General features: G+C 39.4%; 2 protein-coding genes across 3 annotated transcripts in view; both read left to right on the top strand.

Annotated features, from left to right (window-relative positions):
- The first annotated feature begins 178 nt into the window (after nt 1–178).
- qars1 (glutaminyl-tRNA synthetase 1) lies at nt 179–14,748 on the top strand. Its single transcript, XM_017467806.3, has 23 exons — nt 179–352; nt 1,188–1,338; nt 3,068–3,177; nt 3,890–3,965; nt 4,087–4,151; nt 4,232–4,285; nt 4,550–4,610; nt 5,988–6,056; nt 6,232–6,317; nt 6,449–6,535; nt 6,638–6,737; nt 7,055–7,133; nt 7,874–8,113; nt 8,213–8,305; nt 9,330–9,467; nt 9,753–9,840; nt 9,943–10,089; nt 10,176–10,277; nt 10,376–10,468; nt 11,934–12,061; nt 12,267–12,333; nt 12,434–12,559; nt 14,283–14,748. Exons 1-23 carry the CDS (start codon nt 242–244, stop codon nt 14,331–14,333), a joined length of 2,322 nt encoding a protein of 773 aa, XP_017323295.1. The 5' UTR covers nt 179–241; the 3' UTR covers nt 14,334–14,748.
- A 240-nt stretch (nt 14,749–14,988) lies between these two features.
- mtor (mechanistic target of rapamycin kinase) overlaps nt 14,989–19,788 on the top strand; it is a 109,179-nt gene continuing 104,379 nt past the window's right edge. The window contains exons 1-3 of one of the 2 annotated variants that reach the window (XM_017467113.3): nt 14,989–15,066; nt 15,705–15,856; nt 18,148–18,256. In XM_017467113.3, the coding sequence (XP_017322602.1) occupies nt 15,737–15,856; nt 18,148–18,256 (229 nt within the window). In that variant the 5' untranslated portion in view covers nt 14,989–15,066; nt 15,705–15,736. Of the gene's footprint in view, nt 15,067–15,662; nt 15,857–18,147; nt 18,257–19,788 lie in introns of those variants that run through there. The other variant, XM_053680160.1, reaches the window with a different exon arrangement.

Here is a 19,788-nt window from a genome sequence, read left to right as displayed (position 1 = left end):
TGTTTTATTAAATACATATTTTCTCTAAAATAAATGAATAAATTATTTTAAAAAATACCATATCGGTACAGACTACTTACATATGAGCTCTGGTTTGTGTTATAAATTAACAGCCAATCAGAGCGCAGTTGTGAGCGCAGGAGGCGGGGTTTGTAGGAAAATAGTTGGGAAAACAAAATCTTTTATCTCTCACCCTTGCAGTTTTCTTTGGAGGTGGCGTGCGTGTGCGGAACAGAGGAACATGGAGGACTTGGTGGCTCTTTTTACCTCAATCGGGCTCAGTGAGCAGAAAGCGAAGGAGACGTTAAAAAATGAGCAGCTCAGTTCAGCTCTCAGAGACGCTGTTATACAGGTAAAGCCGGAGAAACACACCGGCACACAGCTGTGCAGCGCGTGCGTGCCCGGCAGCAGAGCTAGTTAGCTAGCATCTGTCCTGGCAGCTGTCACTGCACTTCGATATTAATATTAACAATATTAATAAACTGTTACAAAGTGAACTCTAGGTTTTGTTGTCTGACTGTATGTGTTTTCAAAAAAGTTGTATTGTGTATATAATGAAATATACAGTTGTTATGATGTAGTTACGCCCTTAACACTTTCACTTTCATGCTTTTAATGTAGTAAATATTACAGCTAGTTGTTTATCAATTTTGGTTTAAGGTCCAGTGTTAATATCATTAATTTAGTTTTAGTGGTTTAGCTTGAAGAATAAATATCAGTTATTTCAGTTCAGGAATTATTATGGGTGATTTATTTTCGGGAATTATCATCAATGGTTTAATTTTAAGAATTATAATCAGTGATTTAGTTTCAGTAGTTTTTTTCAGTTATTTAATTTTAGGAGTTATTATTAGTGATTTAGTTTCAGGAATTATCATCAGTGATTTCATTTCAGCAGTTAATATAAATGATTTATTTTTCGGAAATTAATATCAGCGATTTAGTTTCATGAATTAATTTCAGTGACTTTTTTCCCCCGGAAATTACCACGAGTGATATAGTTTCAGGAGTAAATATTGGTGATTTCATTGTAAAATAAATATCGATGATTTAATTGATTGGCGATTCAACTAGAAGTTAGTTGAGTCAGCAATCAGTATGAGGGAAACTGATTTAAAAGCTGTGTGTGTGTGTGTGTGTGTGTGTGTGTGTGTGTGTGTGTGTGTGTGTCTGTGTCGGTCCTATAGGCCCAGAAGCTGTTGGGATCCAAAGGAGTGGACAAAGCCATAGGGAACCTGCTGTACAGCATGGCGTCCCGTCTCAGAGATCTTCGCCGCTTGACTTTCTTGACTGATTATATCAGCAAACGCAAGATCACCACAGACCTGCAGCTGTCAGGTGTGTACCTGTATATAGTTTTGTGTCTGAGCTTCATTCACTTTTCGAACACATACACACATCTGTTCATTAGGTTTATTTCAGCGGTACCTCTATTGACATGTATGAATTTGGCATAAACGTTAGGGGTGTTACTGTCAGTATTTATCACATTGCCGTTATAAGCTGGAAGACTAAGTGATGCCATGATCCTCTGTGCTTGTTATGCTAGGTAGTTAGGAACATGCTAGGTGTGGTAAAAGAGGTAGTGATGGGTAGTAACGTGTTTACAACAGTAACAGATTCCACAGCCAAAGGGTTTTCAGTGCAGTCTCTTGCATGGAGAAATAGAGGTTGATGCTATATGATTTAGGGCGAGTCAATGAGAAGGTGGTTGTGAAATGTTTGGGGAGTTGCAGTCAGAAACAAAACCACTGGAGTACGGACAGGGTTAAAAGAAGATGGTAATCGGCAGAAAAATTCAACGTTGAGGCAACCGTCCTATCATACACCGTGACTAACCGTGAAACCATGACACTGAAACAACCCTAGTTGAGGGTTAAAGACAATTCTCAGGGCTCCAACTCGTAACTGTCCAAACCTGATGGCGTAAAGTCGTAAAGGAAAAGTTCCCCTGAAACACATAAAATTTGTTTAGCTTACTTCTAGTGCTAATTTTATAGGTTGATGTATTTTTTCCCCCCGTTAGAAGGTAGTGGGTTCCTGGCCACGCTGATATCACAGGAGGGACATTGCTAATGCAGTTACAACGGTGTTTAACAGAAAGTGTTGGGGGGGATTAGTGATCTCAAACAGGGAATGGTGGTCAAGTTTTGTTGTTAGCTCTGAAAAAAAAAGAGCAAGCACTTTTTTCTTCCTAACTATTTTCCAGTGACGTTCACTATAGTAAAGATATCCAACATAGAAGTATCAGACTCTGTTTTATGGCAGAAAGTCTGATTGGCTGGATAGTAGAGATGTTGTGGTAAGGAATTTTTTTCCACTGTTTAATCAACATGTGACAACACTGGTAATACCGGTATCGGCGTGGGCAGGGGTGGGGCCGTGGGGGGGACTTATGAAACCCTGTGCGACTGTGCACATTTCACTTTCGCTTTCGAATTAGCGGCAATTCGGGGGCAGCAATTACTTGAGTGGTGGGTTCATTATTATTCTTAATGAAAAACACAACAGCAAAACATTACAATGACAATCTCGCTTATATTAAACAACGTGAAACCAAATCCTCTGCCATCGTGTTGTCAGTCAGCTCACTTAACTCTCACTCATGCTAAATGAAGTCTGACTCCTGCTAATCTGTGCTGCGACTCTGACTCGTTGGCTCATGCTGAATCGAGCAGACGCGTTCAGTTTGTAATTGTAGCGTCCATTCTCTAACTGAACAAAATGATTTTTATTACAATAAAAAGGCAAAACGACGGTGGGGGCGGTGCCGTGTTGTGTAATCGGTGTGCGGCAAGTGATGTAATCGGTGTGCGGCCCCAACACCGGGAACACTGACTATCGCAACAAGCCTAAAGGATAGCAGTCTATGTGATGATAGAGTTTTAGGTAGAGAGGAAGGAAAGTGAAAATAGAGCAACATCTTGGATATCATTGAAGATCAGATGTTCATTATAAAGATTAAAACATAAGTTCGAGGTGGATCCCCCCCCCCCCCCTTTACAACTCTGCAAACACTGATACAGCAGCCACAGCTGTTTAAATTTGCTCTTATATTTGTTCGCAGCTGCATTAGACTTTGTGAAGAGCCATCCTGAGGATCCTCTGGACAAGCAGGCGTTTGAGACTACCTGTGGTGTGGGAGTTGTTGTCACGCCAGAGCAGATTGAGGATGTGGTAAGTCAGCTCACGCATTATATAGATACTTGGTTGCTGCAGCATGCCTGACTGGTTTCGCATGAACATCTTGGTGTTTGTCCAAAATGCCACTGTCGCTTTTCATTTTTATGAGAACATTGCACTGATGACAGTGTACGCCAACATTTTGATTAAATGCACCCTGATTTGACCACACCCCAGCTGACAGGAGGCTTCAGTCATTTCCAGAGATGTTGAGCAAGATGGAGTCGTTGTAGTTGTTGTTGTAGTTGGCTCACATTAAGAGCTGTACAATCTGGAGGTATAAATCTATAAGGGCAATTCACTGCAATTTGATATCATGATATCATCATTATCTAGCTATGAGTAATAAAACCACAGAACCCGAAGGAAACCAAAAGGATGAAGGAATAACATGCGAAAATCTACGCAGGAAGTAACCTAAGCTCAGGATCGAACCCAAGACCTAAATATCAAGTTGGCTATTTTCCTTATTGTGTGTGCATTTATGCACTTGGTGTATTGTAGAGTTGTCCACAGGAAAACTTGTTTTTTTTTAATCACAATCCCAGCTGCTCCTGAAGGAATTCTGACCAGTCCAACTCCAATCATGTTCCCACAGTTATTGGGTCGTGCAGCATTGCAGCCAATACGCTCCCATAGTAACATGCGTGTCCTTTATTTTACTCTGCCGGAGGATTCATTTGTGGTTTTTTTCATGCTTCCACAGGTTGAGCTCCTAATCAGAAAACACAAACAGCAGCTGTTGGCCGAACGATACCGCTTCAACATGGGGCTCCTCATAGGTGAATGCCGCTTCATTTTGCCTTACATTCGTACAGCTATCATCAATGGTTTATATACGTGAAGTGTAGCCATAGGTGACCTCTGTTGCTTGGTAACTGACGCTGATGCCTGATTCTCTAGGTGAAGCCAGAGCTGCTCTTAAATGGGCAGATGGGAAAATCTTAAAGAATGAAGTAGACATGCAGGTGAGCAAGCCGACACTTTTATAATCTAAAAGCTGAGCTCAGTAGATGTTGTGTTCAATCATACTTTGTCCTCTGCACAGGTCTTGCACCTCCTGGGTCCTAAAACCGAGGCAGACCTGGAGAAAAAACCCAAGGTACACTTCCCAGTTGTGTGTGTGTAATATATGTATACATATCTATCTATCTATCTATCTATCTCTCTCTATATATATATATATATATATATATATATATATATATATATATATATATATTTATATATATATTTATATATATATTTATATATTTATAATGTGTGTGTGTGTGTGTGTGTGTGTATGTATATGTGTAAATCATGTATGGTGCATTTGCAACTTTCCCAATAGTTCTAATGTAGCGTGTGTGTGTGTCTTGAACAGGCAGCAAAAGCCAAACCGGCAGAGAAAGAGAAGAAGGAGGAGAAGGTTGAGTGTGTGAATGGTGAGTTTCAGGAGAGTTATTTCTCCAAAAGCTTAAAGACCTAATAAATAGAAGACACTCTTCTCTTCCATTTTCTACTTTCATTCCCTGGTGGAGTCATATCTAGATTGCTTCAGTCAGGTGAACAATAACAAAGTTTCTGCACACGTCCATTCCTAAAGCATTTCCAGTGGTGCCATTTTTAAACGACTGACTAGTTTGGATGTGTACGAGTGCTTGTAAGTGAAGGTGGGAAATATTTGCTCTTATAATGCGGATAGCATCTTTGTTTATGCAGATCATGATGTCTGAGTAATAAAACTCAGTCTTAAAAGTACTCAGCATGGTTCATTGTTAAAAACGAAGGGGAGGATATATGGCTGGGTGAGTTAGCTAGCTAGCTGGTTAGGTTCCTTGTTTAGCTGAATTTGCACCTCTTTAGGCTGTGTTATGTAGCTTATATTAACATGAATGTCTGTTCGATCTTGATATTTCAAACAAGTTGAGATAAAAATATGTGCTCCAACTTCTGGAGTTAGTGGATATCTAGCTCTCTCCTTTCACTGCGGCAATCCAGGATTTTTGCTAAGCATTATCTGTAGAAAATCGACAATGATTTTGCACAAATTTTAATTTGGACATCTTATAGTAGAAATCAAGCTATCAGTCATATAGAAAGAGCTGCATGGAGTATGGTTCTTTGCTAGAGTTTTGAATAATGTTTACTGTCCACTGGATATGTTGTAGGAACGGTGAACCGAATTGTGTGTTTCAGTAAAACAAACAACAGAAAACTTCCTGGTTCCTTTGGTATTAAATGTTCCAACATCATTGATGTTCTGCTATGAAAGGCATCTCTGGGTTGCATAAAATGCAGTACATCAAGTTTGTACTTTTCTGTGTGGCAAAGCTCCCACACCTTACAGTCTTGCCTCCATTCCAAGTTCTGTCTGTGATTTTATTTTCATTTATTTATTTATTTATTTCCATTATCGTCCTTGACTGGTTTTGGTAGGCCTAGTTTCTATTGTTACTCATTGTGTGATGTGGTACATGTGACAGGTTAGTGCTTCTAGGCTCTGTACAAAGCCTAAACAGGTACCAAAAACTAGTTCTAGTCAAGTTTGTTGTGTTGTGAGGAAAAAGACTGGTTTGTAATGTTAATGGTGTGTGTGTATGGGGTCAATGATAGCTCAGTAGTTAGGACAGCTGACTACTTATCGGAAGGTCGTAAGTCCAAATATCAGCGCTGCCACTGTTGCGCCCTTGAGCAAGGCCCTTAACCCTCATATGCTCAATTGTATAAAAATGAGACAAAAGTAGGACGCTCTGGATAAGGACATCTGCCAAATGCCATAAATGTAATATGTGTGTGTGTGTGTGCGCAACTCTTCACAGATTTTAAAGTGGAGGGGAAATCTCTGATGGAGCAGCTTCGAGGAGAAGCGCTGAAGTTCCATAAACCAGGTGAGTCTGAAAGCTCCTGTACATTCCTTAAACATCAGTTTCCAAACGGCTCCTTTGTTAGTAACTTTATTGTTTATTAAAGATTTGATCATTAGGTCTGATTTGTTGAGCTGTGTGATGCATGTATGAATGAATGCAGTAATGTAAAGTTGACTGTCCTGCTGTGTCTTCCTAGGTGAGAATTACACGACTGAAGGTTATGTTGTAACACCAAACACCATGAACCTGCTGAAACAGCACCTGGAACTCACTGGAGGACAGGTGTGTGTGTGTGTGTGTGTGTGTGTGTGTGTGTGTGTGTGGCTGGGTATAGGAAATGGTAAATAAAGAAAATGTTGCACTATTCCTTATCTTTTCTTTTTTCCTTTATCTTTATTTTTTTTTGTCTGTAGATTCGGACTCGGTTCCCTCCTGAACCTAATGGCATCCTGCACATCGGCCACGCCAAGGCTATTAACTTCAACTTTGGTTATGCTAAGGTACCGCAGATGTGTTGCACATGTGTACACAAACATTGGAACATGTTTCAATTGTTTTTCATTAATTAATTTTTACCTTTATCACTTTACTTGCTTCTGCAGGCAAATAATGGCATCTGCTTCCTCCGCTATGATGACACAAACCCAGAGAAAGAGGAGGAGAAATATTTCACTGGCATTAAAGACATGGTGGAGTGGCTGGGTGAGTCTTCACAAGCGCCCTTCAGTTTTGCATTAAATATGTCGGTGATGGCACCCTGAGTCCAGTGTAAATTTACTGGTTTGTCTAGGAAACGTTTGGAGCATGTCCAGTATCTTATACAGTCTCACACACACACACACCCATACAATTCCTGCTTCAGGTCAAAGTCTTTCAGGTGCTATGAATAGTTGAACAAATTAGGTTTATGGTCCTATATTGGGTCGATTTATTTAGTTATTTAGCTAGCATCATCAGTGCTGGGGTTTTGCTTTGCTCATTCAGTCAGTTCATTTTTGTGTATGTCTGTTGTTTTCCAGGCTATAAGCCCTACGCCATTACTCATGCCTCTGACAACTTCGGGCAGCTGTACGAACTCGCTGTGGACCTTATTCGCAGGTGAACAACACACACACACACACACACACACACACACACACACACACACACACACACACACACACACACACACACACACACACACACACATATATATATATATATATATATATATATATATATATATATATATATATATATACACACACACATAATATATTACACACACACACAGCCAAAGTTAGGAATAAGGCTGTTTATACCTTTTCCACATTTTTAGTGGAAATAACGTGAACTTGAAATGGGACTTTTACAATTTGATACTTAAAGAAAATAGCAGATTTGTTGGTTGGATATGTGCATATATCTGTTCAATATGAAGTAGAACCACCTTTGGCTATAATTACAGCTGGAAGTCTTCTTGGATATGTCTCTATAAACTTTGAGATCTGGGCTTTGACTGGGCCATTCTAATATGTTCATGTTCTTTGTGTCGAGCCACTCCGGTCTAGCTTTGGCAGAACCTCCTCCCCAGTCTCAAGTCTCTTGGAGACTGGAACAGGTTTTCTAGGATTTCCCTGTATTTGGTTCCAGCTATCATGCCCTTAACCATTTTCCCAATACCTGATAAAGAAATGCATCTCCCAAACATACTTCCACCTCCATGCTTCACTGTGGGAAAGGTGTTCCCAGTGTCTTTTTCTTTCTTTTAGTGGCTCAATGTCTGTTTATACCTTTTCATAACATAAAGCATTTTTGTCAAATTTGATGTTAATTTGCAATTCATGTGTCCTTGTCAGGGGTCATGCGTACGTGTGCCACCAGCGCAGTGAGGAGCTGAAGGGCCACAATGTGCCACCCTCACCATGGAGAGATCGACCAGTGGAGGAATCCATCGTTCTCTTTGAGAGAATGAAGAAGGGCATGTTTACAGAGGGCGAGGCCACACTCCGCATGAAGATGGTCATGGAGGATGGCAAGATGGACCCAGTGGCTTACCGCATCAAATACACGCCTCACCACAGAACAGGAGACACCTGGTACAAACATGGCACAGTGATCCTCATGCACATTTACTTTTTTAATAAATGAAACCTGCTGTGACTTCTCCCCCATTTTTTTTTTTTTTGTTTCTGCAGGTGTATATATCCTACATATGACTACACCCACTGCCTGTGTGACTCAATCGAACACATCACACACTCGCTGTGCACCAAAGAGTTTCAGTCTAGGTATGTGTAGCAGTGAAGCAGAGCAGTTCATAATGGTGGATTTAAAACTATGACTATTTTTGGAATTTTTAAATCATACAGTGAGGTCCAAAAGTCTCAGAGCACTAGTGAAAATGCTTCTAGGGAAAGCGCTTTTAATTTGCGTTCTTTTCTAATTTAATACAAATTTAATTCCAAATTATACTATGTTATTGAAAACAACTGGAGTGAAAAGTAGAATCTTTGAGATATTGACATGAATTTCATAGTTTCTTAGTAGTTTGTACATCCTCATTTTGTGCACTTGAGCTGGCATGGACTCTGAATCTGAGAATCTCTCTCAGATTCTCAGACTTTTGGACTCCACTGTATGTTTCAGGAATATGTCTGCTTTTATCTAGCCTAGGCCTTGGATGCATTATATGACTTTTTTTTTTTTTTTTTTTTTTTTAGACCTTAATAGATTATGAAATGACTGGGTGTTTCAAAAACTCGCGTGTTTTTAAAAATTTTTTTTTTTTATGGCAACCGAAAACTAAAAAAAACCCCACCATTCCCACAGTGAAACATGGTGGTGATAGTAGCATGTCAAGAGTTACCCTTCGTCGCTTGTCTGACTAATCCCCTCTGTAGATGGTCCCTGAATTTTGGTGGGCGGCCTCCTCTAGGCACAGTCGCTGTTGTGCCACGTCTTTTCGATTTTTAAATAATGCTCCATGGGATGTTCTAAGTTTGGGATTTTTTTTTTTTAATAATGAAACCCTGATTGATACTTTTCCTGAAATTTTCACAGGTGTATTTATACTGAGATCATGTGGCACTTTGTTGCACACAGGTGAACGCCATTCACCTAATTATGTAATATTGCAGTAAAACTAATTTAGTGGGTTCACAACAATAAGAACTGACCACCTGAGCCCTATAGTCAGGGTAAATGTCATGTAATGCAATCCCAGCTTGATGCTGTTCAGTCTATGATGATGATGCATCTTGCCTATAAAGGGAATGTAGCCGACACATTCTGTATGTTCTCTCTCGTTCTCAGACGCTCGTCATATTTCTGGCTGTGCAATGCTCTGGACGTGTACTGCCCTGTGCAGTGGGAGTATGGCAGACTCAACCTCACCTACACGGTTGTCTCCAAGAGGAAGATCATCAAGCTGGTGGAGACAGGGGCTGTCAAGTAAGACGCATCCCTACTGCTGGTCGTTCCTATGTTCTCTCGCCGATTTCTTCACGTTTTTTTCCTGAATATGTTTTCCCCCTGCATCCATACAATGCAGGTGATCGCTGTATTTAGTCTTAGACACAGCTCTGATGATCCTGAGCATGGAATTCTTGCCTGTTATTTCCACTGTGGTGCCTTTAAACGTTTATTATCTGGACCATTACAAAATGTGTAGTAAGCAATCAGAGCGAATGGGAGTTTCATCATACGCTCATGGGTATCATTTGGCTGTTTTTGTAGAGACTGGGATGACCCACGCCTCTTCACCCTCACTGCTCTGAGGAGACGCGGGTTTCCCCCTGAGGCCATCAACAACTTCTGCGCCCGTGTAAGAGAGAAAATGGACTGTATCTTTCTGATTAGTGGATCCCTGCATACCCACGTGGATGCTAAAGATTTTAATTTGCTTGACATCTCGTTTTTCATTTAGGTGGGTGTGACTGTTGCCCAGACAACCACGGAGCCCCACATGTTGGAGGCATGTGTGAGGGATGTGCTTAATGACACTGCAAAGAGGGCCATGGCTGTCCTGGAACCTCTCAAAGTGACCATCACCAATCTGCCTGCTAATGCAAAGGTACGTGCAAATCATAACCTCTATGATTTTGAAATGCTCCGTATACAATATTATTGTTATAACCTAAACCTATTTTTGCCTCTCAGACTGAGATTCATGTTCCAGACTTCCCTGCGGATGAGAGTAAGGGTAGTCATGTGGTTCCCTTCTCCAAAACAATCTTCATTGAGCAGAGTGACTTCAGAGAGGTAAGTGTGAGAGAGATTTAAGGTATAAATGATGTGGGGGGATTGCTTTACGTAGACTACTTGCTGTGTGTTTCGAAGTGTAATTTATTTCCTGTTAGGTAATGGAGAAGGGCTATAAGCGTCTGACTCCTGAACAGCCAGTTGGCCTGAGGCATGCCGGCTATGTCATCTCCGTGCAGCGTGTCATCAAGGTGAACCATGACTTACAGAACATTTTCCATATGTTTATATGTTTCCTTTATTTTGTTAATATTTTGTAAGTGGTTGAATATAAGAATATTTGAATTACTGGTTGACCGATAGTGGATAGTGAAATAAATAAAAGCTATACATCCCAACTGAACCAAAAAGTAACACTACAAATAACAAATTTTTAAAAAATAGAGACATCCAAAAGGAATCAAAAACACTTCAAATATAACACAACAAATTTTGTCAGTGATAGTTTTTATTTCGCCTCTAGAGGCCACTCTCATACTGTATAATGACAGCGGACCCTTATCAGCCACTCCTGCAACCGACAAAACCTGGAAAAACTATGGGTGTGGGTTATTGCTCATAACCAATTGTTCTAGCAGTCGGCTAACGTTGCTGATTTATCGGCAAAACCGATCAATCGGTCGACCTCTAATTTGTATACATTTTTAGCTGCGACTCTCTAATGGGTGTAAAGAAGCCTAAATATTGACTCTCATTGACGGATAAGTATGTTTTTAGTATGTTCAGGAGACAAAGCCTAATAGTGCATGTATTTTGCTCACTCATGGTGGAAAAAAGTAGAGAGTGCAAACTGATTAGACCTTAACATAAATAAATAATTTTATACATGATGATAAGTGACTTATGAGTAGCTACAGCTACCGAGAACTAAGGTCCTTTTGGATGAGTTTTGGATAAAAAAAAAAAAAAAAATAGAAAATGACCCTCACTAATTTGTTTAATTTTCTGTTAATATTGTTTCCCACCATATAAGGATATTTAAGGAGGTTTACTAAGTAAAGTAAAAAAAAAAAAACCCACAACAGACCATGCTGTTATAAGAAAATAATCAATTTTGGGGTCTTGCGAGGTGACCCGACATCACCACAAAGTGTGTTTAATGTTGTTGAACTTTCCTGAAACAAGTTAATTTCTGTTACCACTTACATTATAGTAGCTATAAAAAGTAATTTCCTCACCATCCTTACTTTATCTCTGATGAAGTTAATAAGACAAATATACACACCTTGTCATGTTACCTAGAAACCAGGAAGTGCCAAGTTGTCTGTCCTGAAACTCTTCCGGTGAAGAGCTGACACCCGGGACTCCATACTGTATAAATGATAAAATATTAGATTAACTGACTGTATTTATATAAATCTGTGATTTGCCTTGCAGCCAGCACTTCTGAGGTGCTGTTATATAAAAAAAAAATAATAAAATTTTTTTAAAAAAAATGAATACCTGCTGACCAATCAGATTTGAGAATTCATCTGCTCTGAATTCTGTAAAGAGAATCAGGACACCTGTTAACATGCGTGATTTTTAAGACTATTTTGCGTTAATAGAACACATGAGAGGATTTACGAATTTATTTTTGTGCATGTGCATGATTTGTGCATTGCTCATACAAACTTCTATGTTTGATCTGCTTTTGATATACTGTTTTGTTGACAGGATGGCAGTGGTAAAGTGGTGGAGCTGCAGGTGACGTGCACCGGCACAGACTCTACTGAGAAACCCAAAGCCTTCATCCACTGGGTCTGCGAGCCCCTGCAATGTGAAGTGCGCCTCTATGAGCGACTGTAAGTTTGAGGCTCTGTGGGTCACTAACTGTTTATTGTCCTAATACAGGTCCATTTGTTTGCCGTATTAAAAGATCCATGGACATCATTGATCGTGAAAGTCATGAAAATTATAATTACACTCCATGTGTAGTAGTTTTAATCACTTTATGTTCTTGTTACCAAATATTTTCTCATGTGAATGAACGTGTCTTTTTCTTGATAGCTTCATCCATAAAAACCCAGAGGACTCCTCTGAAGTGCCTAATGGCTTTCTGAGTGACATCAACCCGGTGAGTGTTGATCCTAATGACCAATGTTTTGATCTAACATTGTCATCCATTGTTTTCCCCCTATAATCTATTAATTATTTCATTTTTTCCCCCCTCCCAGAATTCCCTACACACGATTGAAAGTGCCTTCATTGACCGCTCAGTGAGCAAGGCCAAAGTCTATGATAAATTCCAGTTTGAGAGAGTGGGTTATTTTTCCCTGGACCCAGATAGCACAGCTGATAAGGTATTACTAAGCAACACACAGACAAGCGGAAAAGGAACAATAGTAATGCTTGATTTAAAAAAACCCCAAAACAATGCACTGTATCGATGCCTGATTAGTACCTCAGTAAATGTCAGATCAAAGCTTAGTTCTGCACACAATCTTGTGGGGACTTTGGAACTTGAATCAAAGGAAGCGCCGCCTTCACTCACTGTGCTTTTCAGTATGACATACAGTATATAGTTTCTATATCAGCCATCTAAACAAGGTTCTCAAACATTTTACAAGCTCTTTTACTGTAAAATAAATTCCACAAACCCTGTCAGCAAGATTAATAAAATACAATCCAACTATTTAAATATACATTAATATTTTAGCTGTTTATTTATTCATATTACTGACTTGTTTAGGACTTTTTGGAGTTTGGATTAAACCAGTTCAATTTAATTGACTAGTCAAACAGGCTAACTCTATAGTAAATATAGTAATGTTGATAAAGGTGAGTGATTCTCACCACTGTAATGGACCCCTGGCTACTCTTGGACCACTGCTCTAAACCAAAAGCTCACGGCATGTTTGTTCTAAATAACAGATATTGAGTGCCTCTCAATCAGCTCCCTTGCTCCCTCGGTAATGAATGAGTATATTGTGTAGATGAGTTCGGGGCCCTGGTAGAGACCCAGGCTCACCACACATTGGGACACTGATGACTCAATTTCTGGCAACATGACTACATACTTGCGTTGTAAAACGTCACCACTGGCATTTATCAACAACAGGCAGGAACGATATCTTTCTGTCATTATATGTCACATAAATTAGTTAGTTAGAAACATGCATTTCTGTCATGGTACTTCAAGCAGGCAATCCTAGGCTACTACTGGATTCTTTAAAGTAATTAAACCATATATAGATTGTCAAATAAAGTTAAAAGTTGTGTGTATGTCTAATGTATGTGATCATTTGAGAGCTACAACAATGATAACTAGCTGCTTACAATTGTAGACGAAGTCGGTTGAGAGTTCGTCAGCCATTTTTTCAAGCCATTTTTTTTTTCCGAACTGAGAGGCTTCAGAAAATATGTCATATGGTCATTTCCAGTAAGGAAACATAGTCAGCATTGATGCGAAGCATTGTGGGATTTTTTTTTTAGGGAGTGAGCATACCAGGATTTTGGAATTGCGACAGTCCTTAAAATGGCTGACTCCCTGATCAGTCCCCTGTCTTCTGAACTATGGAGCTGATTGAGACGCACCCAGTATCTTTTCAGGACATTTTTACATTCAACATATTTTCAGATCCAATTCACTGTGACGTATTTAACGCGTTATGCTGATTGACACAACATAAATCTTGTGAACACACGACAGAACTCAAAGCCTTAAAGCATGGTACCGATAAATGTTTCACATAACTTGGCAACAGGATTGTTTGGTCAGTCTGTGATCAGGATGCAGTACTGGCTGCTGCTCAAAGTTTTTATATTGAAGAAACTGTTTGTTCGATGTAGTTAAAGGCCAAGGCTTAACGTATACTCCTGGAACAGAAGATCAGCTGCTGTTCATCATTTGAACCACCAGGTTATGCTACTGTACACAGTGATGTAATGCTTTAGGGGAAATTATTCTATTCAATACAGTTAAAATACTTTTGAAACTTTCTTTTTCCATTAGACAAGCCTATATAAAAGAACATTGAGTTAGTTTTTTTTTTTTGCTAATATCTGTCTATTATCTTTCCCCAGCTGGTTTTTAACAGGACAGTTACACTCAAGGAGGATCCTGGGAAAATCTGAATGCTCCCCAGGACCAAAGAGAAACGGCTTTATGGAAAATGTCACTGTGCCGAAACAGCATCTAACATATAGGAAATGTCTAACATCAGTAATATTCATAAGGTTAAAAGTGAACTGTTGGTGCTTACATATGCAATTTTACGGTGTCTTATGCTGAACTTCTTTCTTATGTCTGGGAAAAGAGACAAACTTTTGAAATAAACCATATTTAAGTAAAAAAAAAAAAAAAACCTCCATTTGTGTATTTAATTTGTGTGTAAATCCATGTGAGGAATTTAATAGTGTTACTGAAAATGAATGAATGAATGAATAACTGAGTGCTTTTGTATACATCCATGATGATGATGTTTGAATATTATAGAAGGCTAATTAATATGTATTTACAAAATATATAATCTTTAACAGAAAACCGCTAGTTGTGTGCAGTTTTTGTCTATTTTTTGAAACCTGAATAACCTTCACATAGTCAATCAAAGGTGAATAGGGAGGAAAAAACGACGCTCATTGGCCATATCTATCGCTAAGTCAACCCTGTTCAAGAAACCGATAGGCTACAGCTTCCTCTGTGGTTTTTCGGTTTCTCACGAGATTGTTTGGTTGACTCGACTGTCAATTATTCCAAAACCTCGGCCCATTGGTCAATTCAGCGTTACCGCTGAAAACCCCGCCCCTTGTATTCCTCTGCAGGCGTCCTCTGCGAGCAGAACCTCTCCAGAGGCAAACGTAAATAAAAGTAAGATATGCAACTTATTCCAGTGTCGCTGTAGTGTCAGACATAAATACATTTATACACACTTTATTTACGTTACTGTATAATTCAGCACGAAAGGGTTTCTGTACATTTTTTTTTAAATCAGACGAGTCAGTGTGCATCCTTGCTAGCAGCACACTTCGCTAAGCTAACTAGCATTTATTTTTTTCAGGCTAGGTCTTGCTCAGGTTTGTTATGAAGTTTGACGCTCAAATGTTCATACCCATGTCCTTTTCATATATGTACATGTTTTATTGTTTTGTAAGAAATCGTTCTGGGTAAGACTACAGCTCTGTTTAGCTAACTAGCTTCTGTACTAACCACCAATATGAGAGTGACAGCGTGATGCATAAGAAAGTTATAGCTGCAGTGGCTATGTTTATTGGGCATGAAGGTAAACATAGCGTTAAGGTGTGTGTGTGTTATTTATTTATTTTAAAATATGTATGCTTTATATAACAAGCTTTTAGGAGCACTACGTTGTTAGATTAACATTTCATGTTTTGCAGGAACATTTCAACCACACCAGTGACGTGTCAAGTGAACCATAACAAACATATAATAAGCACTCTATATATATTTATTTAGGGAGGGAATAAAAGCGGCTGCATACGTTACAGGGACCGCGGGAAGCGGCACCGCTGCTGCCGGGATGTCTGGCACAGGTACGGTGCTGCAGCAGTTCGTGGGTGGCCTTAAGAACAGGAATGAGGACACGCGTGCCAAAGCTGCTAAGGACCTTCAGCATTATGTGACCACAGAGCTGAGAGAAGTATGCAACACCATACACCATTCGCTCATACATACATACATACATACATGCATTCGTTCATTCATGTCCTGTGGATTTCACAGAACTGAATGTAGGATTTCATTCATCTTTATGCCCAGACTTGCCGTTGACATTTGAGCACTTTTTGCCTGCGTTTCATTCGAATGTGCAGACTTTTTTTTTTAACACAGTTTTTGTCTTAGACAAAAAATATTTGATGTTTTTCGCATTATTGTATCAATAAAAAAGCGATTGTTTTTATTTTCAAATGTTATCCACCAGAAAAGAATAACATATTACATGATAACCTTTTTAGACAAAAAAAAAGGCTGTCAGGGATTACCTGCAAATACAGAAACAAGTGTGACAGTCTCCAAAGGAACTCTCATGATTTCATAAAACCTGGGATTAGTGATGCATTTTTTTTTTGTAATTAACACTTTTATTGATTCGCAAGTTAACATAAAGAGACAAACAACATATATAATGAATCAAACTATTTTAACACAAATCCCCACTATAACCCCTCCCCCTACCAACCTCCCACCCCACCCTGGTCCCCCCACGAACACCCCTGTGGTCAATAGAGTATAAACTCACATATCAAAATAAATAAATAAATAAAAATACAATAATCATAGACTAAACTCTAAATTATACTCTCCACCTCCCCTCCTCAAGAGTCCCCCAAAAATGCCAAATAACTGCTCCATTTCTCAACTCCCATCCTTAGGCTCGACCCCACCTCAAAGGCAGCCACCCTCCCCATCTCCACACACCACTCTGGAAACGAGGGTGCTCCATCTGATTTCCATCCCCTTAAAATAAGCTGCCTACCAATCATCACACTGGTCAAAACCCAATCTTTTTTGTACCTATCCTCCAAATTTGTGACCTCCCCATCTCCCAAAATACAGAGTCTAGGGCAGAACGAGATCTGAGTGTTCAATACCTCACATACAAAGCTCTGCACCTTCAACCAAAATTCTTGGATCTTACGACACCCCCAAAAAACATGGGTGGTGTCTCCATCTTCTGAATGGCATCGCCAGCAGGTGGGTGTGTCTTTAAGACCGAGCCTATACAATTTAGAGGGGGTCCAATAGAACCGATGTAAAATCTTAAATTGTATAAGGCGCACCCTTGCGTCTCTAGATGCAGTTTTTATATTTTTTAAAATCCTAGCCCACTCTCCCTCCCCCAATTCCAAATTTAAATCTTTCTCCCATAATCTTTTGAGAGTGGTCAAGACTCCATCCCTTAGACTCTGAATCACTAAGGAGTAATACACTGATGCTTCATGTCCTCTTCCAAAAGCAGAAATCACCTCTCCCAGAGTATCTGCTGCTTTAGGAGGGTGCATGCTACTCCCAAAAATAGTACAGAGCAAGTGGCGTAGTTGAAGATACCTAAAAAACTGAGATCTGGGATCCCAAAAGGTTGAACCAATTTTTCAAAAGCTATCAACACACCACTCTCATAAAGATCACCGAGTGTATTAACCCCCCTCTAGTGATGCATTTTTAAACCCAAAGGGTTGTTATAATTAGCATAGACTGCTGTTTATAGTAGTGTTTTATGTAGAAAAAACTTACATTTCACTATTTTTTGAAGGCATCTCAGCTTTGAGTATTTTGTTTCATCCTCCTGACTTTTGCATAGTACTGTACATCTAATTTGCCTAATTTGGCTGAAAGAAGTGGAACCCAACATGGTCTTCTGCTGTTGTAGTGCAACCTCAAGTTTCGATGTGTTGTGCATTCTGAAATGCTTTTTTTCTCATCACAAATGTATAAAGTGGTTATCTGAGTTACTGTACCCTTTCTGTAACCAGATTGGCCATTCACCATTGACCTCTCTCATCAACAAGGCGTTTACGTCTGTAGAACTGCTGCTCGCTGCATGTTTTATCTGTTTTTGCACCATTCTGAGTAAACTCTAGTGATTGTTGCGTGTGAAAATCCCAGGAGATCAGCAGTTATAGAAATACTCAAACCAGCCCGTCTGGCACCAGCAATCATGCCACGGTCAAAATCACAGAGCTCACATTTTTGCCCATTTTGATGGTTGATGTAAACAGCTGCTGGCCCCTATGTGCGTGATTTTATGCATTGAACTGGTGCTACAAGACTGGCTGATTAGATAATTGCATGAATAAAGTGTCTAATAAAGTGTCCACAAGTACGTATGTTATCCTATCATTCTATTATTTTTCTGTCTAGTGTTTTTGTAACTTATTTTAATTTGGACTTGTTCTAATGTTAACTTCATCTGTGTTGTTTCCCTTGAAGCTGAGTCAAGAAGAATCCACCACTTTTTATGATGAGTTGAACCACCACATATTCGAGCTGGTCTCCAGCTCGGATGTGAATGAGAAAAAAGGAGGGATTCTTGCCATAGGTAAGTCGTGCGTATCTGATGAAATCAGATTACAACCCCAATTCTGAAAAAGTTGGGACAGTACGGCAAATGCAAAAAAACAAAGAAGAGTCATTTGAAAATTCAATTCACCCACATTATTAACACATTATTTGATGTTTTACTTTGTGAATTTATTTGTTTATTTGTGAAAATATACACTCATTTCAAATCTGATTACTGCAACACACTCCAAAAAAAAGTTGGGACAGTCGACTGTTTACCACTGTGTAACATCACCTGCAAGTGGAATTTTCCCACATTCATCCATTATGCATTTCATCAGCTGCTCAACTGTATGGAGCCTTCGTTGCCTTATTTTGCACTTCATAATGCGCCACATATTCTCAATCGGAGACAGGTCAGGACTGCAGACAGGCCATGCTAACACCCACATTCTCTGATTACGCAACTATGCGCTTGTAATCCGGGCAGAATGTGGTGCAGTGTTGTCCAAAATGTGTACATATCTATCTGAATTAATGGTGCCCTCACAGATGTGCAAGTTACACATGCCATGGGCACTGACACACCCCCATACCATGACAGATGCTGGCTTTTGGACCCGACGCTGATAACAGCTTGGATGGTCCTGTTCCTCTTTGGCACAGAGAACACGACAGCTGTTTTGTCCAAAAATTATTTGAAATGTTGACTTGTCGAACCACAAAACACTATTCCACGGTGCTACTGTCCATCTCAGATGAGACCGAGCCCAGAGAAGTCGGCGGCGCTTCTGGACAGTGTTGATGTATGGTTTCTGCTTTGCATAGTAAAGCCTTGACTTACATCTGTGGATGTAGCGGCGAATGGTGTTGACTGACAAAGATTTACCAAAATATTCCAGAGTCCATGTCAGGATATCCATTACACACTCATGACGGTTTTTAAGACAATGATGTCTGAGGGATCGGAGATAACACGCATTCAGAAGTGGTTTTCAGTCTTGTCCTTTATCCACTGAGATTTGACTGGATTCATTGAATCTTTTAATTATATTGTGCACTGTATTCGTTTATGCATCGGTTGGCAGATTGGCGAGCCTCGACCCATCCTTGCTCTTGAAGGCTCCTTATATACTATGATTAGATGATTGTCTCACCTGTTTCACATCACCTTCTTATTTCAATTTGTCACATCGCTATTAGTCCTAAATTAGCCTGTCCCAACTTTTTTGGAACCTGTTGCATGCATCAATTACAAAAAAAGGTTCATCTTCAAAATAACTATGCAGTTGATTAGGCAAAACATGAAATACCTTGTCTTTATATATATTTTTTTGTTTAAATACATGTCAAACTACATTTACAAATCACTTCTCTTTGTTTTTATTAGCATTTTCCATACTGTCCCAACTTTTTCGGAATTGGGGTTCCTTATTAAAAATATTTCAATAATATCGGAACTGTAATTTAAGCACTGTTGTTAACACTTACATTAAAATATTTTCTACATTAGTATAGAATAGAGCATTTTTCGTTTTCATAATTTCTGCTATAGTTCCATTGTTTATT

Source organism: Ictalurus punctatus, chromosome 5, assembly GCF_001660625.3.
Source record: "Ictalurus punctatus breed USDA103 chromosome 5, Coco_2.0, whole genome shotgun sequence".
Classification (NCBI taxonomy): Eukaryota; Metazoa; Chordata; class Actinopteri; order Siluriformes; family Ictaluridae; genus Ictalurus; species Ictalurus punctatus.
The sequence above is the reverse complement of the archived record's forward strand: the minus strand, read 5'-3'. Positions and strand labels throughout refer to the sequence as shown.